This window comes from Vulpes lagopus, chromosome 5, assembly GCF_018345385.1.
Source record: "Vulpes lagopus strain Blue_001 chromosome 5, ASM1834538v1, whole genome shotgun sequence".
In the NCBI taxonomy this organism is placed as follows: domain Eukaryota; kingdom Metazoa; phylum Chordata; class Mammalia; order Carnivora; family Canidae; genus Vulpes; species Vulpes lagopus.
Genome location: NC_054828.1, coordinates 26,239,436 through 26,265,245, shown reverse-complemented (window position 1 = coordinate 26,265,245; position 25,810 = coordinate 26,239,436). Strand labels below are relative to the sequence as shown.

The 25,810-nt window shown below is 38.9% G+C and overlaps 1 protein-coding gene across 2 annotated transcripts in view; it reads right to left on the bottom strand.

Moving 5' to 3' along the window:
- Positions 1-24,766, bottom strand: part of LONRF2 (LON peptidase N-terminal domain and ring finger 2) — a 33,740-nt gene extending 8,974 nt beyond the window's left edge. Inside the window, exons 1-9 of one of the 2 annotated variants that reach the window (XM_041757298.1) lie at positions 24,067-24,766; positions 14,735-14,853; positions 9,498-9,620; positions 7,169-7,327; positions 6,419-6,644; positions 5,928-6,027; positions 5,538-5,652; positions 1,928-2,049; positions 511-669 (exon numbers count right to left, since the gene is read on the bottom strand). In XM_041757298.1, coding sequence (XP_041613232.1) covers positions 511-669; positions 1,928-2,049; positions 5,538-5,652; positions 5,928-6,027; positions 6,419-6,644; positions 7,169-7,327; positions 9,498-9,620; positions 14,735-14,853; positions 24,067-24,730 — 1,787 coding nt within the window. In that variant the 5' untranslated portion in view covers positions 24,731-24,766. The remainder of the gene's footprint in view (positions 1-510; positions 670-1,927; positions 2,050-5,537; positions 5,653-5,927; positions 6,028-6,418; positions 6,645-7,168; positions 7,328-9,497; positions 9,621-14,734; positions 14,854-24,066) is intronic. The other variant, XM_041757299.1, reaches the window with a different exon arrangement.
- Between the last annotated feature and the right edge of the window lie 1,044 nt (positions 24,767-25,810).

Genomic DNA, 25,810 nt, shown 5'->3' with positions numbered 1-25,810 from the left:
AAGGAAGCCCACAGATGGGAAGGACCCAGAGTCCCCAGAGTCCCCAGAGCAGCCATGGAGGGGAGCCACCTGCCAATCTGATGTAAAATGAAAAGAGGTAAAAACTTAGGGCTGTGGTTTTTATAAGATTGAAATTTGGCTGTGTAGATGGAGGTTTTTTTTATTTTTTTAGCAAATTTTTTAGACTTTAAAAGTTAGACTAGATTTGTTTGTATGATGATGAACTAGAAGGGAATTATAGGCAGAGAGAAGCATGGAAGTATGAATATGAATTGTATTTAGAGAAAGGCAAATAATATGGTATGGGCTAGCAAGTATAATGTCTGAAACAAAGGAACAGGAGGTGAGACTAGAAAGAAGTCTGGAGTCACATCAAGGATGGCCTCAGACTTATACCTCGTCATGTAATGGGAGCCACTGGAAGTTTTCAACATCATCTTAAATTATTCTTTGAGAAAAGTAACAAGTCATGTATTTACTTAGGACCCTCTGAATGCTGACAATTCTTACCCTGCATGCTCAGCAGAGAGACACATGCCAAACCGTTTGGTGCCAGTTTCCATGCATCTTCTTATCATAAGCCGATAGCGGGGCTCAAAGACATGAAGTGGACACGGGACGGTAGGGAAGGCCATGGCACACACAAAGATGGGGACATCTCTGGTCAGACTGTTGGGTGAAGGAAAATGTAAACTTAGGAGGAGGAGCAGTTAGAAGCAGAAAGCAATATTAGTCCCTATAAAATAGCAAAAGCCAACCTCAATTCTGTCATTTACAAAATAAAACCCTCAGGCCTGTCTTGGTCTTTAGTGGGAAAAGGAAACCAAGGACCACCTTAAGAAAAAGTTCTCAGCTCACCAGGTTTCCTGCCAAGCCTGTCTTATTTAATTTGATGAAACAGAACTGCTGAATTGTATTCATGGACTTAGAAAAAGTGATAGCTTAGGACCATGCTAAGAAAAAATTCTGATGACCCTGAGGGCACTATGCTAAGTGAGATAAAAAGACTGTTGGTTGCCAGAGGCTGAGGTGGGGGTGGTGGTGGATGAATTGGGTGAAGGGGGTGGAAAGTACAAGCTTCCAGCTGCAAAATAAATATAAGTCCTGGGGATATAACACACAGCATGGTGACAATAGTTAATAATACTGCATTGCATATTTGAAAGATGCTAAGAGAACAGATCTTAAAAGTTCTTTTTCTAACAAAAGAAAAAAATTGTTAACTATGTATAGTAATGGATGTTAAGACTTATTGTGGTGATCATTTTGCAATATATAGAAATATCAAATATAATGTTATGCATCAATTTTACCTCAAAAAATATAAAAGGAAAAGGAGAAAAAAGTTCTGACAAAAGCAAAAATTACACAGTAATCAAAGGAAGTGAGAGGAAAAGAGTGGAAGAATTATAAGACCTTAATAGTTAAAGGTTGCTACAACACACAATTTTGCTCATTTTAAAAGATAAAAGCAACTGTCAAGCCTACCTCCAGAGGTAAACCTGTTCTCCCTCCTGTTTCCATATACTGTGCCTTTTCAACTCTGAAAAATTTAGTACCACTTATTCCAATACAAAAAGCAACTACCTAATCCTCTGAAGACACATTTTTTTAAAGTGGTCTCCATACTCAGCATGGGGCCCAACATGGGGATTGAACTCATGACCCCGAGATCTAGACCCAAGCTGAGATCAAGAGTCACACACTTAACCAACCGAGCCACCCAAGGGCCCCATGAAGACACACTTTTGAAATACTTCTTATTACCCCTTTCAATTAAATTTCCATAAACTCCACAATTAATTTTTTTTCTTTTTTAAGTACTAATTTCTCTGCCAAGGGGGGAAAAACCTGAGATAAAGCTATGAATGCAAGTATTTCCTTTAATCTGAACTTAAGACCAAGTACGTACCACATGAGGACTTACTTTGACAGTTCTGTCATTTCTTCATCATAAATTCTCTTCCTATCAGAGAGCTCATCAGACAAATATCGAAATATTAACTCTTCAGCCAGAATAGTTATATTAAAATTTCTGCTTGCCAACAACTGTAAACAAAAGGAAATGTTAAATAATACCACGTGGTAATTAATTCTAGAGGACAAAATACTCTCTCCCCAGTAGAAAAGGCCAACAAGGAGGGTGAAGGGTGGGGGGTCTCCGGGAAGACCAAAGGATGGGGATGGAAAGCTCAGAGGTCAGCCAGCCTGGCATAGGGACAAGATCAGGGCAGCTCCTTCCCTCTGAGAAAAGGCACGAGAAGGTGTTCACCTAGAGGAAGATGAATGAATTCCAGCCTTTTCGGCCTCTGTATTTGCAATCAAGTGTCATAAATTCAGGGAGATGAGAGGGAGTAGGATATGTTGCAAAAGAGAAATATGAAGTAATCATCCAGAAAAGTGAATAATTGAAGCTACGAGAGAAGCACAGTGAGAATGACTGTGCCTACTAGAGTTTCAAGTCTAAGATTTAAGACTATCAATTTAAACTGAAACCAATCTTCCCAATTTTGTGGCTTTTCTCTAGCTTTGCTTCGTTACTTATACGGACATGTGCAAGAGGCAGCGCTGACTATATCTGGATTGGGAAAGGGACTGAGGAACCAAGGAATTACAGTTGGATGTGAAGGGAAGGAAACAGGTGAAAACTGCATTAAAATGTGTTAGGATTAGTATGAGTGGAAGGGTCCTATGTAGCTGAAGATCCATTATTCTATGTGTGTGCACTGCTTTTATCTTACGCGTGTGAATTTGCACATGCGTTTGTTGTTGTTTTTCACTAATATCCTAACATGTATCAGGAACCAATTGCAGATGCTTCATGTAAATTAAGTTAGGTCTTAAAATAGCACTATCCCATAGGTATTCTCTACAATGCACTCATAAGGAAGATGGGACTCAGAAAGGTTAAAGGGTGAGTGTAGAGCCACCATGGCACAGCAAGGACCTCAGGGCTGGTAGGTTTCAATGGGCTGTTGCTTCTTTGTTAACTTGCTGCATTTCTGGGCTTAGGCTGCTTTACCTATTTCTAACAGTTACATCTGGGTGAGTCCTAGACATACTGCCAAGTTTCCCTTTAGCTTCTATGAAACAAGCTACATGTGTTGCTGTAATTGACTAAGAACTAGGAATTCAACCTCAAGGACATGACTGTGCTTGAGACCCTCAGTAACAGAATAACTAGCAGAAACAAGTTTAACTTAATTCACAATTAGCATTATTAATGACATCAGTATTTTATACTGCTATGGCACCATCCTGTTGAAGAGTAATACCATAAAATTTGCTTTACTTGGCATTACGTTAAAAAGACTTCTGAAAAAAAAAAAAAAAAGACTTCTGTGCATACATAGATAATTGATGATTCATGTTTATACTAATGTATGTGACAAAGTCAAAGCTCATGAAGGGATTTCTGCATTGAAGAAAGATCAAATTGTGGTTTTTAAATTTTAATTGGTTTTGTTATAATTTCTAATTTCTGCAACACTGGCAGTCTATGCAGAGCTTACACTTTACCATTCACTCATTTAATCATTCATTCATTTAATCATTCATTCAACATGGATTTCCTGAACCTCTTAGAGTATGTTCTGGCCCCTGGAGATAGAGTGAAAACAAGACAGAAGTCTTCTCTATCCCTATGGAGCTTATATTACTGTGCTAACCTCAGCATACTGCTTCATCACACAGCCCCCTACCAGACAGCACTGAACAAAAGTGGACAAACAGTGGTCACAAAGACATGCGTTTCACTGTCTTAGAATAAACAAGCTGCCTCCAGACCCACTGGCCCCAACAAGCATAGGCCCAACAGGGCAGCAGGCCAGATGCTGTGTCACTGTTAGCAAGCAAAGAAAGCAAACACAGTGCAGTAGACCCGCACAGGAACTGCCAAAGAGAAGTGCTACACAGACTCAAGAAGCATCCACTGTCATGACACATGGTGCACAGTACAATGAGCAGTATTCATGAGGAGAACCCTAAATAACCTAGATTCAGGATGTATGCAATTTAAAAAAGCAAGTATGAACATATAATGATATAGAAAAGTCTAATTATAATAACTTAGTTCAACAAGTTTTAGCAGTAAACTAAGTTATAATTATTCAAAAATTCATGTAAGTATAGTATCTTCTTTACCATATCAAATTCAAAAATAAATTTGAATTTTTAAAATTTTACCAGACATCTGTTTCAAAAAACCACTTTATCCTGGGGTGCCTAGGTGGCTCAGTCGGTTACTTGTCTGACTCTGATTTCAGCTCAGGTCATGATCTCAGGGTCTTGAGATCAAGCCCAGCATCTGGCTCCACCCTCAGCAAAGAGTTTGCTTGAGATTCTCTCCCTCTCCCTCTCTCTCTTGCTCTGTCCTCCTCCCCCTGGCTCACACATGCACCCCCCCCTACACACACACACATATACACACATGCTTTCTTTCTCTCTAAAAAACAGATAAATCTGGGCACCCCGGGTGGCTCAGCGGTTTAGTGCAGCCTTCAGCCTAGGGCCTAATCCTGGAGACCCGGGATCGAGTCCCACGTCGGGCTTCCTGCATGGAGCCTGCTTCTCCCTCTGCCTGTATCTCTGCCTCTCTCTCTCTCTCCTCTCTCTGTGTGTCTCTCATGAATAAATAATAAATAAAATCTGAAAAAATAAAGAAATAAAAATAAAAAATAGATAAATCTTTAAAAAAAAACACGTTATCCTACTTAAATTAAAATGCATTAAGTAAGCTTAATCCCCAGAAGTAATTAAGGCAAATATTATTAGTATCATTTTAATGATTTAAAAAACCCCTCTCCTACCCCAGGAAGTTAAATAGTTTGCTTCATGGAAGGTTAGTGGCACCAGAGCCCAAGAGAGTTGATACATATTCACAATTTGAAAAGTTGATCAGAAAGCCTTTAAAAGCTTTTAAGTGGTGTTTATTATATTTACCATACCCAATATATAGACTTAACAGTTTATTTTTGAGTTAGACATAATTAAATAGCTTCCCTTCATGAAGTTTTAAATATTACTGGCTTTGATTACAGACAGAAGACACAACTGACAGCACACCAAAGGGATTTCCAGTAGTCAAAAATGATCAAGTCTTCAATCCTATGCAAAACTGAGTATTACAATGTGACTTCACCTTTAGATGGGGAAAAGGACAGAATTCTTGGCACATATTAAGTGCACCATAATGTTATCTCAACCCTTTATGATTAACATATGGTGAGGACTCAGTACTGTTATCTCAACTATTTATAATAAACACATAGTAAGAGCTCCAATTATATTACCTGTTTTCAGTATACCTCGACTATAATTTATGCCTAAAAATTTTCCTGAAGTTTAATTGTTTCTGTATCTAAATTTCTCTTGTGTATTTTTTGAGAAATCATATAAGAAAAAGACCTACCTTTGACTAGAGAAATCCAACTTTCTTTAATAAATGGGTAGTAGAAGCAAAGCCAACCCAAGAAATGGGCGTCTACTGAGGGATGAGAAGAGGAGCTGAATAATCTTGTTTCAGAAGAGATACTTACTTCTGACAGTTTTTCTTTACACAGCGGACAATGAGGGGCATGGTCGAGGCAGCGCTCAAGGCATTTCAGGCAAAATGTATGTCCACATGGTGTAGTGACAGGCTCAAAGAGCAACCTGGAAAATATATCTGAGCTTTTAGCCAAAAATATCCAGAAGAGATTTTCAAATAAACTATTTATTTTCTAAGAATTGCTTACAATTCCCTTACGGCTGCAGAAATCACTGATATCCATTCCCACTGAGATCTTCTTTATCAAAGTTTTAGAAAATAAATCACTTATTACTAAGGTATACATAATTTCTCTGGTAATAAAAAGCCCATTATATTTAGGGTATCAAATTCAGAAACGAGTTTTTCAGAGAGTTGCACAGATTCTCTGTCATCCTACCTCATGCAAAGGGCACACTCGAAGTCAGTTACATCTATGGAGAGCTCTGGACTTTCTCCTGTGTTGGAGGTCATGTTCCTTTGAGGTGAGGAATCCACCTCTGAAAAAAGGTTACAATGCTATAATTAAAATTGCTCATTTGGACAAAAGCATGCAGTAACTGCACTTATTCTGGCTAAAGTGTGTTTTGCCAATTTCACAAACCATGCTGGGCAGGAATAGTTCCTATCGGATTGACGATAGATAGCAATAATTTATCTGGACAGTGAGCACAAATGGGAGTTAAAGTTATAACAAAATCTTCCCTATTTCTGACAATGAAGTCTTCACAGGATTAACTACTTAAACTATTCTATAACAGTAAAGCTAATATATTCTTTTATTAATAATTTTTAAAAACCATGTAAAATTTTTTTTAAAAATATCTTGAATATAGCTAACTTCCTATCACTCTGGAGTCACATAGCTCCATGACAAAAGAGCTTACTGACCTTTCTTGGGAATTTTCCCAGGGCCATTCAGGTCATGCACATCCTCCAAATCATTTGGAAATTGTCTCTTTAAACCAGTGCTGGGTGCCACTGGAAGGATACTCTCTAACACTTCTTTATCCTCTTCAAAGTGCAGACCCAGTATAAAATACAAAACGGAAGAACTGGTATTTCTAAACACATCAGATTTCTCAGATGGATTCTGGTCAAGTAGGAAAAAAGAATCCTGAATATTAAAGAAATCATAGCATAAGAGAAAACAATATTCATGCAGTGGTCTTTCTTAGAAAATTCTGGAAAAAAGGACTTATACTCTTCCTTCACAACTGGTGTCATCTAACAACTTCTAGATGAACTTTATGCTTTCCATGGTAAGATACAGAATAATTATTTTTGAGACAGATCAATGGAACATCAACCTGCATATATTCAAATCATCCCTCTCTTTCTTTTCTCCAAGCCAAAACCAATTCAAGTTTCCTGATACTTGGGATGTGATGTGTGAAGTTCTAAATGTTTCTATATGATGTCCTAAATGTTTCTATATGTTTTTTTTTTTTTTTTGATCATGTTCATTACTTCCACCAACTTCCTTTAAAAGGATCAACTTTCAGTTTGAGGAGCTGGAACCAGTCTTGAGAAGTATTTCCAACTAACATAATGCCACAGTCTGAATAACTTATGTTCAAATTTTAAGGAATTACATAAAGCTTAATCAAGATAACACTGACAAACACATGCACTTCATACCTTAGAACTCCCTGCACTGTCCCCTTCTTCCAGAGGCTCGGTGTTCACATGGCTAGCACACTGAGCCTTCAACCTGCTGTTTAATATCCTGCTTTGGATGGAAGATGTCAAATTCTGATGCACATTTTCTGAAGCTGGAAAAAACACCTCACACATTACCTACAAAATTTCCGAGAAGAAAAAAAAATTTTTAAAACACTCTTGAAAAATAAATAATATGCCTGAAAGATCCAAAGGAAACTATAAGGCCAAATAGGCCTAAAAGATTGAAAAGAATAATTATCGTATTTCAATTGCCACTATTTCAAAACTCAAGTTTCTGAAACCAAAATCAATGCTTTAGGCATTTTAGCTACCAGTCCCTTTCCAGCTTGGTCTCACCAATTACAAAATATGAGTATTACCTTTTTTTTTTTGTCTGGTCCTTAGACATCTGTTACAGAAGATCACCCCTAAAAGTCTCATGGTTAAGAGAGCAAAGTAGAGTGTAGAGGTTGCAGGGACCCTAAATTAAATCCAAGCTGTGATCACCCACAGGACTGAGATATTTCTAGAGGACTACTCAACTTACAAGAGAACCAGAAAGAGCTGCCTTGGATGGAATTTTAAAGGAAAACCAAGGGAATGGCCATAATTCTAATTCAAAAGCCATGGGCCAGCCTTTGTTGATGGTGGGAAGTGACTGCCAGTCACTCGATGGTCCTGCCAAACCTCATGGACTCAGTTGAATTCAAGGGCTGAAAGAGAGGTACAAAGGAGTGACCAAGACCCAATAAAGAACCCATCACTGTTCCTCATGTGACAGGTCAATGCACCAGAACCAATGACCCTTCTATCAAGAAGGAACAGTACTTGGCAGGGACACTGGTGTCCTCTGAGCTGGCTCTGAGAGGCTTCAGTAAAGCAGCAGAAGGCTGCCCAGTAGATTACTATATTTCACAGGCATTGACAGGCTGGCACTGTTTTGACCCTGAGACAGAAGACATCTACCTCTCACAGAATGCTACAGGGAAAAGCATCATAATTTAAATAGCACCTGACAGACATGAAGCACCACAAGTACCACAAGACCTAGATGCTGGTCCTTGGACCTCTGTAAATATGCTTAATTTTGAGCTCAGGCTGAATTTCTTATGATGCTGTTGTAAAGAGCAGTTGAGTTATGTTTTAAGGTTCTTGTGAAATTTGCAGGTGGGACAGAACAGGCAGGGATAGTCAGAAGAGCCAATGTTAAGATTCACTATTATTTTGAGAAGTTGAAACAATGGCCAAAACCTGTAAGTGATATTTGACAGCATTAATGAAGACCAATCCACTGCACAATAAAAGGACGAAAAATATTGCTAGAAGGTTCTCACTAAAAACAAAGATCTAGGTATTTGGGCTAACTATGGTTCTAATAGGAGCCAACAGTGTGATGGTATTAGGCTAAAAATAAACAAACATGCCTCATGATATGAACACAAGAGAAGGTCAAAGTTCCCCACCTGTAGCTGTCAGATATGGAGGTACACTAGAATGCATCCAGAGTAGGAAACCCTACAACCTTATTCCATGAGAAAAGGATGTTGTTGGGTCCAAAGACGTAAGGCAAAGATAACAGCCAATCTCAAATATCTAAGGTAGTTTAAAATGGAAGAGGAAGAATGGATTCATTTTCTCTTGCTCCAGAAAATAAAACTAGACTCTAAAGTCAAAATTACAAGGTAAATGTATGATAGAAGTCAGCAATGAATAGTGCTAAAATAGGGAAACACTGACATAAAAACAAGAACTGTGGTCACTGGAAGTGCTAAGATTGTAACAATTGCACAGGCTCTTATAGGGTGGATTCCCACAGTAACTGTGACTCAGTGACCTCTAAACAAGATTGGGCTAAGGACCCAATAAGAGAAAAGATCTTTCTGCATTGTGCCATTAAAGCTTTTCTAAAAATTTTAAGTTAACACCAGCTGAACCTGTATATTTTATATATTATCACAATGTCTTTCATAGAATTCCTATACAAACTATAATGCTTGAAATTACAACTCTAAGAAAATTTGCTTTGCCTCCCCAGTCTCACACACTGACCCTGCCTCCTTAGCCCTTGTCACTATCTCAGCAGAACTGAGCCGCACAAACGCCATCTCATGAAACATTGTGCTTTATCGTTGGATAAAAGGTGTCAAACATGTGAAACTCATTATTATTCCTGTATTTTTAACTACATTGTCACGAATACTCAGGATTATATTTCTTCTTTATGCTCCATGTAGGAGCTACTCAGCATGGACATAAAGGCTATAAATGAGACCTAAAAAAGAAAGTGGTTTAAAGAAAATCACACCTTCTGTACTTCTTTCTTCACTGAGTTACATTCCGGATTTAAAGCAAGGCAGTAGAGAAACTCCTTTAACACTTCCTTACTTCTTCCCAATGCAGAAAGAGCCTGAGCCTTCACATGATGCCCCTGGATTCATCAAAAGACAAGACATGCATTTTAAAAAGTGTGATCATATACTTGCATACAAAGAGGCTTGATAAAAAAAATCATTAGAACTACTTAATTTTCATATTAGCTAGAATAAACAAAACCCAACCTAGGATGACACTAGCTCTACTACCTTGGAACCTGAGCAAATCTGAATACCTCATAAACACAATCTACAATCAGAACACAGCAGTCACCAGACTAGGAATATGAACCCAAGGTGGGTTTCAAGGGACATGCTAAGTAAGAGAGAAGTGGTATCTACCAAGTTTAAATACATTCAGTCATCACAGATCATAACTATGTTCCTGTCTTTAAGGAGCATACAATCTTGTGAGAGAAGACAGATATGACCAGAAATACCTAGAACACAAAGCAAAACATACAAAATACTACAACAGAAATATACAAAGTGCAATATGAATCAGTATTTTCACTAGCATTTTTTTGTGCCTGTAGTATTTTCTCAAATCATAGTAAACACTGTAATTTGTTTTATCAGTTCACATATTATGTTTCCATTGGGGTCAGGTGTCCTGATCATTCATATTAGTCTCTTTCTTCTTTATTTCATTGAATTTTTTCTTGTTAATCCCTGTTTCTTCATTCATATTTTAAAAAGATGTACTAGGGGTGTCTCGGTGGCTCAGTTAAGTGTCTGTCTTCACCTCAGGTCATGATCTCAGGGTCCTGGGATCCAGCCGTGCCTTGGGCTCTCTGCTCAGCGGAGAGTCTGCTTCTCCCTTTCCCTCTGCCCCTCCCCCTGCATGCTCTTTCTCTGTCTCATAAATAAAAAATCTAAAAAAATAATAAAAATAAAAAATATGTACTGTTTCAACTGATTTTCATCCATGTTGAGTCAGACTCCTGACTTCATAGACTTCACTGCTGAATGGAAGGCTCTTTGGGTCCTTCATCTACATGTGGGAGATCTATTTGAGATGTTTTATTTTCAGGTGTGTGTGGTAGAGAAGCCAGGCCTTAGGCTGAGAACCTCATGTACCAGGATTTAGAGGGGTTTACTCAGGGGTGGGGGGCCCTGTTGGCAGCCACAACTTTCCCCAAGCAGTCTGTCCAAATTCTTTGCAGGAGGTGGAGGTGGGGGGGCTAGGATTTTTCCCCTACTACTACTCTGCATGGTGGAGTGAACTGTACCATCAAACAAACCTTTCTTATTCCTTTCCTAAGAGCTTAAATTGAATCTTCTCTGGAGTTTGTATTATGACATGAGCTCAGATCCCATTTGAACTATCATGATCTCCGCTTTTTCATCCATTCACCTGCATTTTAAAAATTTGCTGAGATTCCCTTCAGTGATGGACTTATACTTGTTTATGCTTTCTTGCTGCCACAGTTCTATGGAGTTATAACTTATACCTAGTAAAATTCATCAATTGTAAATGTATAATATAGGACTTTTGACAAATGCATGCAGTGTGTAACTGCAACCACAATCATGATGTAGCACATTTCCATCACCCCAGAGAGTTCTCTCATGCCCCTTCAAAGTCAATCCTCTTCTCTCTCCTAGTCCAGGAACCACTGATCTGCCACTACTGTTTTGCCTTTTTGAGAATTTCATATAAATGAAATCACACATTTATTTGTGTGCCTTCCTTCAGTTTAATGTGATGCTTCTGAGGTTCATCCACCTTACTGAATGGATCAATTGACACTCCATTACTCCCTATCACCAGGTTGGGTTCATTCCACTGAGTGTTTAGTTATTTATATTTTTTAATTTTTAAAAAGAAATGTTATTAGTGTCACAGTATTTCATTTAGGCAAGTAAATCATACAATGACCCTGTGTCTGCCTGGGTCTCTCCCTCTCTTTCTCTTCTTCTCTGTCTCTCATGAATAAATAAAACATTTTATATATATATATATATATATATATATATATATATATATATATATATGCCTTTTATTTATTTATTTATTTCCTTTTTTTTTTTTTTTGCCTTACCAGACTGGCTAGGACCTCCAATACCATACTGGTAAGTGCTAAAAGCAAACGCCTCTTATTTTTCATGGTCTTAGCAGAAAGTCCCCCCAGTAAGTATGATAGTCATTATCAGATTGAGGAAATCCCTTGCTATTCCTAGTTCATTCGAAGTTTTTAACATGAAGAGTGTTCAATTTTATCAAATGCTTTATCTCCATTTATTGCATTTTTTTCAGTCTGTCAATACAAACTAATTTTCAAATGAGATAGAGATACTAGTTTGAAGTTTGTTTTTTAATGTTTTTACCTAGTTTTGTTATCAATAATAATACTGTTCTCATAAAATAAGTATTCCCTCCTTTTCTGTTTTCCAAAAGAATCTTGAAAGATTGGCATTATTTCTTCCTTAAATTTATGATAGAATTCACCAGTAATTCTATCAGGTCCTGATAAATTGGGGGGGAGGGTGGTCAACTATAATTTCAATTTCACTAAATAGAGATAGGGCTATTGAGGCTCTCTATTTTTCCTTGAATGAACATTGGTAGTTTGTGTTTTTTAAGGAGTTAACTTCTAGGTTGTTGAATGTATTGGTATAACGTTGTTCATAAAATTGTTCTTTTTTATCCTTTTTTTTAAAAAAAAGATTTTCTTTATTTATTCATGAGAGAGACACAAAGAGAGAGAGAGAGTCACAGACACAGGCAGAGGGAGAAGCAGGCTCCACGCAGGGAGCCTAATGTGGGACTCAATCCTGGGTCTCCAGGATCACACCCTGGGCCGAAGGCAGGCGCCAAACCTCTGAGCCACCTGGGCTGCTCCTTTTTTATCCTTTTAATGTGGGATCTATAGTGGTATCAACTCTTTCATTCTTGCTATTAGTAATCTGTACCTTTTCTCTTTTTTCCTGATTAGACTGGTGAGGTATATCAATTTCATTTATCCTTGCAAAACAACAAGTTTTGTTTCATCGACTTTTCTCTATTGTTTTTTCCTATTTTATTGATTCCCTGTTTCTTATAGTTCTTCTTTTCTTTCTGTTTATCTTTGTTTTAATTTGCTCTTCTTGTCTTAGTATTTTAAGGAGGAAACATCACTCTTCTGAGACCTTATTTCTTTAATAATTTACTAATATTATAAATTTCCCTCAAAGAATAGCTTTAGCTGCATATGATGAATTAGATGTAATATGCTTTTATTATCAACGATTTAAAAATAGTTCTTAATTTCCTTTGTGATATCATCTTTGTTCCACGGACTGTTCAGAAGTAATATAATTAAATAAGAGATATTTAAGGATTTCCTGGATATTTTATTATCATTGATTACTCTTTTCATTCTATTGTCAGAGAGCAGACTCTTCAAGATTTCAGCAATTTGAAATTTATTGAGATTTAATTTACCAGCATAGGAATCTATGAGCATTAAAAAGCACAAGCATGCTTACCCATTTGATAAGGTCAAACTTTCACATGCCTATTTATAGTTCTGTATATGGGCAAATATTTTGTTTGCATTGGCTTATCTCCATTTGCACCAAAAATTATGAATCAGCATCAGCCATGACAGATGGCTTGAAAGAATAGTTTTGCCTGGAAAAAACACACTGGTATAGTAGTCCCCAACTGAAAACTCGAAGTTGGTTCTAAAGTGCTTCCATCTCATCTCAGCCACAGTTGCACAACATCATCCTTCCCTCAGTCCTTTCAACTTACTTTCCAATATTGCTTCTGCCCTAATCCTTTAGTTATAATATTAACCTGGAAATACATTTCTATCCTTCATTATCTTAAACTGATTTATCAGGGTATACTTCCACTGAAGCTGTTCTTCTCTAGGCATTTATCAAAAATTGAGGTCCACAGATTTGCAATAAATCCTAAAGATATAACCCAAATCCCAAAAGCTAATGATTCATTTGCTGGCTTTCTTACAGTTAAAATTATCTCCATAACTTTGCAGTAACAGAGTCTGTCTTTCTTCAAAGACACACTGCCAACTTACCAAGTTTTTAGCTCAAAAATCAATACTGTAGAGAAGAAACTAGCTTCACAGGACAACACAGGTCTACTGTCATTCAGAAATCCTAAACTTATAATTCATAACAATTAAGGCTCAATCATTACTGACAGAAATTCCCTCAGAAGATTAAGAGATTTAGGGATAGGAGAAAAGTCATCAGAAAGAGGAGGAGAAAATGTTTTATAGTGAAACAAGCAAGCAAAAAAATAGATTTCTGGGCTTAGTCCAACAAACATTTGTTTCCCACCCTTATACTCATCCCCAGTTTCGATTTAACACTCAATCTGATATAAAAACATTTTGTTTTAAAGAATGGAAGGTTGAACGGAAGAAAGGAAAGAAGGGCATCTTTTCTATTAACATGGGTTAATGCCTCTTCAATGCTTCTAAAACAAAAATGATAAAAAGTAATATAGAAGGACAAAAATATTTGTATTTACTAGCTATAGAGCATGTGATCCATGTTAATTTCATTACAAGTTCTTTAAAACTTTAAAATCTCTTTTGGGTTTTAAAATCCAGAGATTCATGCAAAAGCTACAACTTTTATTGTCTGGCTTCTTAATCTTCAAGGATAACTTAAGCTATTATTTTTAATTAACAAAGCTTATTTTGTATCATCACAGGAAGAAATATTAGACCTTTCTAACACAGACTAAAGTTATTCCAAAATAAATAGAAAACATTAGTCCTTTCACTAACAAAGGCATATAACATTTATATGCTACACGCATATTAGGGGACAACTGTTAATCATGAATATTATATAATCCTCCTATTTAAAGTGTGGTTTTAAACATTCTCCCTTTACTCACAAATTTATATAACTTTATCATTATTGCTTATATATTTATTTAGTATATAAGGCATACTATATAAGGCAGCTGAATATCTCCTAAAAGTAATCTGAATTAGTGTTTCTTAACTAAATCCATTTAGGAGACTTTTTGGTCTTTTAAACAGAGTTGGTTTATTATGAAGTGGATTGCTACATTTAGACTACTATCATGAGGAAAATGTACGCTGTGTTAGGCACCTAATCACAATCATCTTAGTTTATTCTTAAGGAAGTCCCATGAACTTAACATTTATCTCCAAAGACAACCAATACCTTAGTCAAATACCTTAGTCAAGAGAGGTTCATTCTGACAAACTGCATTAGCATCCTGTAGAGCCTGCTCATAGTTCTTCAGAGTTAAATATAACTCTGCTCGCAGCAGCAATAATGAGTTATCTCTAGGAGCTGAAAGACATGGAGAATAAAAAAAAAATTAAATGATTACATTTAAAAATCAATCTTCGGGATCCCTGGGTGGCGCAGCGGTTTGGCGCCTGCCTTTGGCCCAGGGCGCGATCCTGGAGACCCGGGATCGAATCCCACGTCGGGCTCCGGTGCATGGAGCCTGCTTCTCTCTCTGCCTGTGTCTCTACCTCTCTCTCTCTCTGTGACTATCATAAATAAAAAAAAATAAATAAATAAATAAAAAGAAATTTGCCTTTAAAAAAAAAATAAAAAATAAAAATCAATCTTCAAGTCACTAAAAACATTAAATTGGAAAATAAACATAAAGGCAAAATAAACACTTCCTCCCTCAAATCACATGTGGTTTGGTAGCTTGGTAAGTATATTTTAAAAGACCTCTCTCAGGAAAACAGAAAGAAAATTAACAAGACTTCAAAATCAAGAAAAACAGACTGCTGAATACACACTAGGTTTAACACAATCTGCAATAATAATGAGTAAATGCTGAATCATCTTAATGCTGTAACTAGGTATTAAAAATGAAAAGATTTAAAATAACTTTCTTGAAGTACACAAGGAGATTCATGCTAGAAACAAAAGAATGCATAACTTGCCCTCTAATACAACTGCATGGATGTGAACTTATCATCATAATTGTACCTACAGTAGTATATTCTCTTAAGTGAGAAAAGAAGGGGGAAAAAATCTTTCTCAAACAGAAGAAAGGTTGAGAACTGCTCATATTAGACTATGGACATAAGCCTAGCTATGCAGAAGCCAAGATAGACTCTCTAATGTGTAGTATGTTTAGTCCTTGACCTGGAAAGGTACCATGGAAAAGTGACAGAACCATCACAGCCATTTTCATACTTCTGGACCTGGTTCACTCTACCTATACTCATTGCAGGATCTTTGAAAGAGAGCTACAATATGCATTTTAATTGATAATAAATATTGTAAGTACTTAAAATGTGGTCTCATTTCTCTACCCAATACCCATTTAAGTTTGCTCCAAATCCTAGACTTTGACTCTCAAGCTAGCCACCTTTCCAAACGTGACTACATCTCCTCTTAGCTAATGTAGGAAACTGAGCAAGAGTGCATAATAGAACTCATGCAGAAAGACATCATATCAAGATGATGAGGCTACTTATAACTGTGTTACTGCTACATATGTTTAATGTAGAAAAGGTATGACAAGGAAAAAAAGTGTGGAAAAGAGGAAAGAAATGGCAGGAATGGAGAATCTAACAATAAAAGCAATAACAAAACAATGTCTTTTAAAATGACTGACTGGTTAGATTAGAAATCAACAACTTTTTTCTGTAAAAAGCTGAAGAGTAAATATTTTAGGTTTTGCAGGCCAGAAAGAAATTTGAGAATATTGTACAGGTACTTAAATAACAAGAGAGAAAACAAACTTTCAGATTTTTTTTTGATAAAATTTAAAAAAAACATTAATAATTTAGTACTTTTTTTGTGACAAAGGTCTACTAATTCGAAGAATGGAATTCTTTGGGGGGAAGGGATAACATTTTCCTTAAAGTTCAAAGTTAATGTTCCCTATCATCAAAATAAATTGAAAATGTTCGTGTTGGTTATGATCTGTAATGAAACTTTGTTTTTCATCTTGGAATATGAAATACAGATGTCAATCCACTAGGGTAGGATTTTAAATTGAGCATTTTATTGCTTAGAAGTTCTTTATCGAATCCTATCAGATCCTCCTATCTGTCTCCATAGTGTGTCATACAGGAAATATAATTACAGATTAATCATTTCCAACTGAAGATTAAGTGAAAATTCCTCAACTACACAATTAAATACATTTTCAAATACAGAAATAATCTTTGGAGATTTTGGAAATCTCAAAAAGAAAATGCCACTGAAACTATAGCTGGAGCTTGAGAAATACACCTGCTGCAAATGTGGGTGAGAATGAAGATCTCCCACTTTGTTCCCACTTTGCCAGAGTTGATTCTCTTGAATCTTCTAAGCAAACATATCATGTGCAATCAGCTTTGATTCTGGAAAGCTAGTTTTTATTCCTTGTGTTTCTTTTTACTCCACATTGCAGTAACAGTGGTGATAGCAGACATTTTCCTCTTATTTTTGAACTTAAAGAGGGATATGTGGAATGCTTTAACATGAACTATTACTATAAGCTCCTGAGTGAGAATATTTATCAAATTAGTCAAGCTTCTTTCTAGGGGATCCCTGGGTGGCGCAGCGGTTTGGCGCCTGCCTTTGGCCCAGGGCGCGATCCTGGAGACCTGGGATCGAATCCCACGTCAGGCTCCCGGTGCCTGGAGCCTGCTTCTCTCCCTCTGCCTATGTCTCTGCCTCTCTCTCTCTCTGTGACTATAATAAATAAATAAAAATTAAAAAAAAAAAAAAGCTTCTTTCTATTCCTCGTTTTCTATGAAGACATTATAAAAAGTGGGTGAATTTTATAGTATGCTCTTTCAGCATGTGAAAAATTACATGGAGTGTATCTCCTTAAATCTGTCCTTATAGTAACTACATTGAACAATTTGTCTAATACTTAATTATCCTTATTTTCTTGGGATAATCTCATCTTGGCCTTGAGTCTTACTATATTGCTAGATTCAAATACTAAGAGATTTAACTAAGATTTTGGCAGCTATGTACATATATAAGCCTATAAACTTCTTCCTAAGCTTTACTTGATTGTAGTATCAACACTACTCTCCTAAAATTAAATGAAAAATTTCTCATATCGCTGCATGATCTGAAATAAGATGAAAGTTAATACTCCTTCAAAGTTTGTTAAAACTTGCTTTTTCAAAAGAAAAGCCCTGAGTAGCACTTCTATTTTATGATTATTGGTCAGTGTCAAGTTTTTACCTCTTCTTGGGTTAATTTTGATAATTTATAATTTCCTTAAAATTGTCCTTTTTATATAGACTCTAAAATCTGTTATGTTCCTTTATATCTGCAATTATGTTGCCTTTTTCATTCCTGATCCTGTGTTTTCCTTTTTCTTCATCACATTTGCCGAACATTTGTTTCTTTTATTGGTCTCTGTAATGAACCTGCTTCTGACTTAGCGAAATCAATTTTTTTTTTCCTGTTTCACTAATGTTTTCTTCATTATCTCTTTGCTTACACTTGTGTTAGTTTCATTATCTTGACAAAGTTTTTGGAGTTAAAAATACTCTTCATTTACATTTATTTTTAATCATTCTTTTCTAATGAATGCATTTAAGCCTCTACTCCTCACAGTCTAAAAGCTTTTACTGAAGTCCAAAAAAGTCATTTCTCAGCCAAGACACTGAGTAAATTAAACGGTTTTCTTTGTTGACTTCCACCATTTGTAATCCACTTATGAAGCCAGAACTTCAAAATTTAATCTTTTAAAACATTTCAAATAAATCTCTACACATTTCCTAAATATTAAGCCTTAAGCTTAATAAAACTGAGAGAATTTATGGAGGAATCACTAAAAAATCGAAGAGGAAAAGCAACTTAAAAATTATTTGTGTGAAGACAGCTTATGGAAGAAAAAGACATGTGTGCACCTTCCAAGAAATTGACACAAATATGCAAACAGTTTATAAATTAACCCTTGTACGGGAAATGAGCCAAAAAGAGTACAGTCTGAGAATCAGGCTTTGTGAGGAAGAGACAGTCTACTCTCTACATTTGCATTTAGGGTTAATCAAAGACTGTTCTCTTCCAACTGCAACCCAGAGTTGTCATTGTGCTGGGAGCTAGTGTTACCACCGTAAGATCTGTCAAATGAGTGGGCAGTGGTGAGAAGTAGAGAACTGTACAAGTGTTATTTAGGAAGAGCTGAATGAATTGATACATAAAGCAATGACAGCTAAGTAGTGGTCCTGGTTAATATAAAGAATCAACAGCAATACTCCTCATGGGTTATTTGTTTGAAGTGATGTAAGGACTTATAAAGTGAAGGCTACAACTTTTAAGTGTGTATCTTGAATTTTTATATACTATACACCTAAGTCATCGTGACCCAGATCAGGACCTAAGAAGGCTCCTTTGTGCACTTTCTCAGGTAGTACACCTTTTCTAAAGGTAACCAGCATTCTGACTTCCATCACCATGGATTACTTTCACCTGTTTCTGAACTTATACATGGGGCTATATGAATAGAATGTACTCTTGTATCTGTCACTATCATTCTGTGAAATTCCTTCATACTGCTGTATGTCTGTTTCTTTAAGAGAATAAAAGACCTGCTGCATACTACACTGTATGATTTGATTTATATACTCATCCTACTGATGGGTTGTTATCCAAATGTTCTTGGCATTTATTTATATAAATAAATATAAAGCTGCTATGAACATTCTTGTATAGGTCTTTTGTTGGGCAAAAGCATTAATTTTTTTGTATATATTATTTTTATTGGAGTTTGATTTGCCAACATATAGCATAGCAGCCAGTGCTCATCCTGTCAAGTAAAAGCATTAATTTCTATTTGACATAGTCAAAAGTGTGAATACTGTGCCAGAAGTTATGTTACGTTTGGCTTTAGTAGGTACTCCTAAGTATATTTAACTTATACCAATTTCCACTTCAACTAGCAATGTAAGAGTTCCGATTGCTTCCAATACTTGCCAAAACCAGGTACTGTTACTTGTTTTCATTTTCAGGTATGTTCTAATATCTTTCTTTGGTTTTAAATTTGCATTTGATCAGTAATTACATTGGGCACCCCTTCATATATTTATTTTCCATTCTGAGATCTAGTTTTACAAAGCATCTGTTCAACTCTGCCTATTATTTAGACAGACTTCCTTTTTGGTTCTTGAGCTACAAGCATTATTTTCAATAGTCTGAATTAGCATTCTCATTTAGATACATATCACCAATACACATCATCTTTTCAGTCTTTTGTGGAGGTCTCTGAGGAACAAAAGTTATTAATTTTAATTGAATTTATCTATCTTTTCCTGCATGGTTATGCTTTTTGTGCCTTAAAAAGGATCACCTCCCCTAAATTCATGAAAATATTCTATGATTTCTTTTAGATATCTGATTATAATTTCCATGTATGATGTATGATGGGCATCTAGGTTCATTTTTTTTTTCCAAATGGATAAACAACAGACTTTGACTATTTAAAACACTCCCCCCTCCCCAACCATTTAACTCTATTGGCATCTTTGTAGCAAATCAAGTGACTGTACATGAGAGTCTGTTTCTATGTGTCTATATTTGGGCCAATACAACTCTGTGCTAATTACTGCAGCTGTATTATAATAAGTCTTGGTATCTTGCAAGTATCAGTTCTCCACTTTCATTATTTTTCTTCAGTATTGCCTTGGCCATTCATCAACTTCCACCAAAATCATTAGCTGAGATTTTGACTGAGAACGCACTGAATCTATAGTTCAATATGCCCAGAACTGACATCAATACTGAGTTTTACAATCTGTGAAAATCACGTACCTTTCCACTTACTCAATTTCTCCCAGAAATGTTTCATATTTCAGTGAAGAGGTCTTGAACTTTCAGGTATGTCAAGATTTACTCCAAAGACGTTTTTTGTTATTTAAATGGGTTTTCTATTTTATTTTTTGGTTTTTACTAAGTATATATAATCATCACTGATCTTGCTGTATTAATCTTATAGTCAACAATCTTGATAATTCACTTATAATTTCCAATAGTTCAAATATTCCTCTGGACTTCCTATGTACTCCACCATGCCATCTACAAATGTTTTATTTTTCCAATCTTAGTACTTTTTATTCTCTCTTCATTGCAGCACCTAGAATCTTAATATGATACAAAATGGCAGTAACGGCAGTTTACTTTTTCCCTCAATGGTAATACATTCAATATTTCATTATGATGATTGCTACAGATTTTTTAAAATTTTAAATTTTAAATTTTAAAATTTAAATTCAATGTAGTTAACATATAGTGTATTATTAGTTTCAGGGGTAGAATGTAGTGATTCATCAGTTGCAATATAACACCCAGTGCTCATTCCATCAAGTGTCCTCCTTAATGCCCATCACCCAGTTACCCCATCCCCCACTCACATCCCCTCCAGCAACTGTTTCCTAGAGTTAAATGAGTCTCTCATGGTTTGCTTTACCATTTTTATCTTACTTTTCCTTCTCTTCCCTACCTTTAACAGATAACAGACTTAATTTCTTGAATTCCACGAGTGAAATCCTATGGTACTTGTATTTCTAAGACTTATTTTGCTTAGCATAATACCCTCTATTGCCATCCACGTCATTATAAATAGGGAGATTTCATTCTTTCTGATGCCTTAGTACTGCATTGCGTGTGTGTGTGTGTGTGTGTGTGTGTGTATATATATATATATATATATATATATATATATATATATATATATATATATATAAAACCACATTTTTATCCATTCATCTGTCGATGGACGATGGATGTCTGGGCTCTTTCCAGAGTTTTGCTATTGTGGATATTGCTGCTATAAACATTGGGGTGCATGTGCCCTTTCGGATCACTATTTTTGTATCCTCTGGATACATACACAGTAGTGCAGTTGCTGGGTCATAAGGTGGTCCTATTTTTAACTTTTTGAGGAAGTTTTCCATGCTGTCTTCCAAAGTGGCTGCATCAGTTTGCATTCCCACCCACAGTGCAACAGTGCTTCCTTGCCAATATCTATTGTTTCCTGTGTTAATTTTAGCCATTCTCACAGGTGAGAGATGGTATCTTATTGTGGTTTTAATTTGTATTTCCCTGCTACAGATTTTTGTAGATACTCTTTAACATATTAAGAAAGTTCCCTTGTACTCCTACTTCCCTGAAAGATTTTAACACAGCTTATATGATTTTTCTCTATAGATGTAGTGAATTACATTAGTTGATACACAATGATTAAATGAAATAACATTTTACTTGATTGTGACCCGTTTTAAGTGTATCACTGGATTCAATCTGCTAATATTTTGTTTCCCAAAGGTAACCACTGCCCTTACCTACAACATGCTATAGTGATTTTGTCTGTTTGGATTTATAAATAGAATCATATGGTAAAAATGCTTTTGAGTCTGACTTCTTTCACCCAACATTATGTTTGTGATTTGTCCATGTTGTAGTGTGTAGTTGTAGCTGGTTTACTTTTTGTACAGTATTCCAAAAGGCATAATATATTTAGTCATTCATTCCATTTATTGGACATGTGTGTTGTTTCCACTTCAGGGGTATCTCTACATAAGGATATAAGCTCTTGCACATTCTTGTACATTCTTTCAGTGCACATATATATGTACCTTATTGAAACTGCTTGGCCAATATTATATTTAACACTTCAGATACTACCAATTTTCCAGGTGTATAATTTGCAGACCCATCTGCAACATATGATGGTTCTCATTTCCTCCATCTTCTCCAACAGCTGGTATTGTGATCTTCTACACTTCTAGCAGCTGTTTTTATTTCTGATTTATTTATTTGAAAGAAAGCATAAGCAGACAGAGGGAGGGTATGGCAGAGGGAGGGGGAAAGGGAGGGGGAGACTCCTGCTGAGCAGGGAGCCTGAAGCTGGGCTTGATCTCACAACCCCAGAGCTCATGACTTGAGTCAAAAGCAAGAGTCACCCAGGCACCCCAGCAACTGTTTCTATATGTTCCATACTTACTGAGACAATAGCCACTAGGGCAAATGAAATGGGGTTGGAATGACAAAGGAACTGAGATGCGGACTTTTTAAATTTAACTAACTGAAAGTTAATTTTAAAAGCTGATATTCTATTGACTAGTGGAAAGCTTTTAAGTTAATTTGGAACAATTTCAACATGCCAATCTACTTTTTCAACACTAAGTTTTATGAAACTGAAATATAAAGGAGGGATTTCTGATGAAAATTTTGTATCCAAATTGAAGTTGGCAGTACATGTAAAAATTACAATGCATTTGGAAGATCTGTTTGGGAAAAAAAGTAAAATCTCCATATTTTACATTGAAGATATGTTGAATAGTATTTTCGATATATAGGTTTAAAAATATTAAGATAAATGTTATCTGCTTCTGTTCATCTTTTACACGTGGCTACCAGAAATTTAAATATTACATATGTGGCTTACACAATTTTTCCACTGGATAGTGTTGCTCAACACTACATATATAAAACATGATAGATGAAAATACGAAAATATACAGCCTGTTAAAATATGGATACAAGCTGCAAAAATGGTACAGGATATTTGTTATATAATACAGTTTAACTGCTCTATCCAACAAAGAATCCCCCAAATTAAATACAAGTGTATCTTCTAAAAGGGAAAACCTTAACTCTAAATTTAAAATAAAATGCATAATGAGTACAGCACACAAGATTCTTTTAGTAACAAAAAAAAATAAGCGAAGTCTTCTTGGCTAGTGATTTAACTCGCACATAACCTGTAGCAAAACCAGGGAATCCGAATCACCCTCCACATAGACTTCACCACCCCCAAAAAATTGTCAATAGAGTATATGCAGTGGGAATCAAGTACAATGGCAGGAAGTTTGGTCTTTTTTTTTTTTTTTTTTTTTTTTTAGATTTTATTTATTCATTTATGAGAGAGAGAGAGGAGAGAGAGGGAGGGAGAAGCAGGCTCCATGCAGGGAGCCTGATGTGGGCCTCGATCTCAGGTCTCCAGGATCACGCCCTGGGCTGACGCCAGCGCTAAATCGCTGAGCCACCCGGGGATCCCCAAGTTTGGTCTTTTTAAATGACATATTCTTAACAGGTGGGAAGAAAATCAGAGAGCCTGCTGCTGGCCACGGATTTCAGCAACCTTTTAAAAATTAAACACACAACACTAGTTAGTATAACTACCTAATAAACCCGAACAACATCTAATGCCCTTTGAGAGAGACTGTGCAAGTAAGAAAAGCACAACGGAAAAGGGTCCTTCCTGGATTCTTTACCTGAAACCCCCCGAGCAAATCCCGCCCCAGCACCAGGCACTCCCCCGTTCGTGCGCCTCTGGGGTGTTGCATTTTCCTGCGGGGCAAATAACAACACCGGGTCATCCCGCCACTCCCGGACGGCTGAGACCCGGTGGAAGGCGGTGCGGGCCTCACGGCCACGGAGGAAGGCGGCGCAGGTCCGGCGAAGCACGACCGCTGGGCGCACCTGCCTCTGCCCCTGGCCCCGCGGGCGCCGGCTCGCCTTGCCCCCTTCGGAGGGGGGTCACCTGCGCGCGCCGGCGGGCAGCTCCGCAGAGCGACTTACCGAGCTCCAGCGCCTGGTCGCACCTGAGCAGCGCGGCGTCGGGCTGCTGCTGGCGCTGCAGGCTCCGCGCCTGGCCCGCCAGCCTGCGCACGCGGCACTCGGCCGGGAAGCACTTCTCCAGCAGGCCGCTCAGCACCACGTTGACCCGCCGCGCCTGCGGCCGCGCCGGCCCCGGCTCCACGCAGCGCTTGCACACCGTCAGCCCGCACGGCAGCGTCACCGGCTTGTGCAGCAGCCGCCGGCAGCGCGGACAGCCCAGCAGCTCCCGCGGCTCCCCGCGCGCCTCCCCGGGGGCGCCGCCCGGCCTCCCCGCCGGCAGCCGCCGCTCGCCCCGGCCCAGGGCGCGCGCGAGGCCGCCCGCCAGCTCCCCCAGCTCCTCGGGCCGCAGCGCGCCGAGCCGCGCGGCGCCGCGGAAGGCGCCCAGGGCCTCGGGGAGTCGGCCCGCGCGGGCCAGCGCGTCCCCCAGCCGCAGGCACAGGCCGCGCTCGGGCTGCGCCGGCCCCGCCGGCCCCGCCAGCGCGGAGCGGAGGAGCTCCGCGGCCGCCCCGTACTCGCCGGCGCGGAAGGCCTCGTCGGCCCTCTCCAGGCGCCGGGCGAGCGGCTCCCCGCAGTCGCAGCCGGGGCGCGGGGGCGGCGGCGGCGGCGGGACCGGCTCGGGACTCATCGCCGCGGGCTGGGGCGCCGCAGGCCCGACGCGAGCGGAGGCTCCGCCGCCGGCCGCCTTCCGCGAGAGCCCCGCGCCTGGGGGCGGGACGAGGCGGGGCGGGGCGGGGCCCCCCGCGGCGCGGGCGGCAGGTGCCGCGGGCCCACGCCCCGGGCCGGGCGGGCGCACGCCGCAGGCCGCGGCCCGAGTCCCGAGCCCCGAGCCCCGAGCCCCGCGCGCGAGGCGCCCCCGTCGCCGGCTCGCTCCCGTAGGCCAGGCGGCCCGTGAGAGCCCGGCGACCCTCCGCGGCCCGGCGCCTGCGTGCGTGCGCGTCCGCCTCCGCCGCCGCCGCCGCCGCCGCCGCCGCCGCCGCCGCCGCCGCCGCCGCCGCCGCCGCCTCCACGCCTCCACGCGCCCCTCGCCGCGCGCTCTCTTCCCGCCGCCGCCGCCGCCGCCCCCGCAGCCCAGGCCTGGCCGCCCCCACACCCCGCGGCCGCGGTTACGAAGGGAACCGGGGCGGGTGCGCAGCACGCAGCGAATTCGACTTAGGAGATTGTCTCAAGTGACGGGAGAGCCCGAAGTAGGCGCTGAGCGGGCCTCCGGGCAGCCTCCTTAAATTTTAGACCCAGACACTTTAGAAGTCTAATTTAGAACAGGAGTTTAGTAGAGACCGCAGAGACCGCGCTGGGTGCCGGGAGGAGGACGGCAGTTGCGCTGTGCTCTCGACTTAGAAAGCAGAAATCGAAGTTTTTAAAACGTCTCCCAACGTGGGGTTCTGCAGACAGAAGTTGCTGGAAGGAGGGAGTTAAAAGCTACATTGGTGTATGAGCGAGGACTAAATGTTCCCTTCTGTGCTCATTAACCAGTTTTTAGAATTCTTCGCTACATAAGGCCTATTGTCTCACCATTTATTTTATTCTGTGAATGCAATAAAATGCAATATTCCAGAATCTGTATGCTCATTGTGTCGAGTCGGAATGTCTCTGTTCTAAATTGGTGAGGTTTGACGTTAAGACTGATGACTAAAGAAAATGTAAAACAATCAAATCTGGCTTTGGGGAAGAGGAAATGCCTCCTCATTAGGTAAGGAGAGAAAAATTA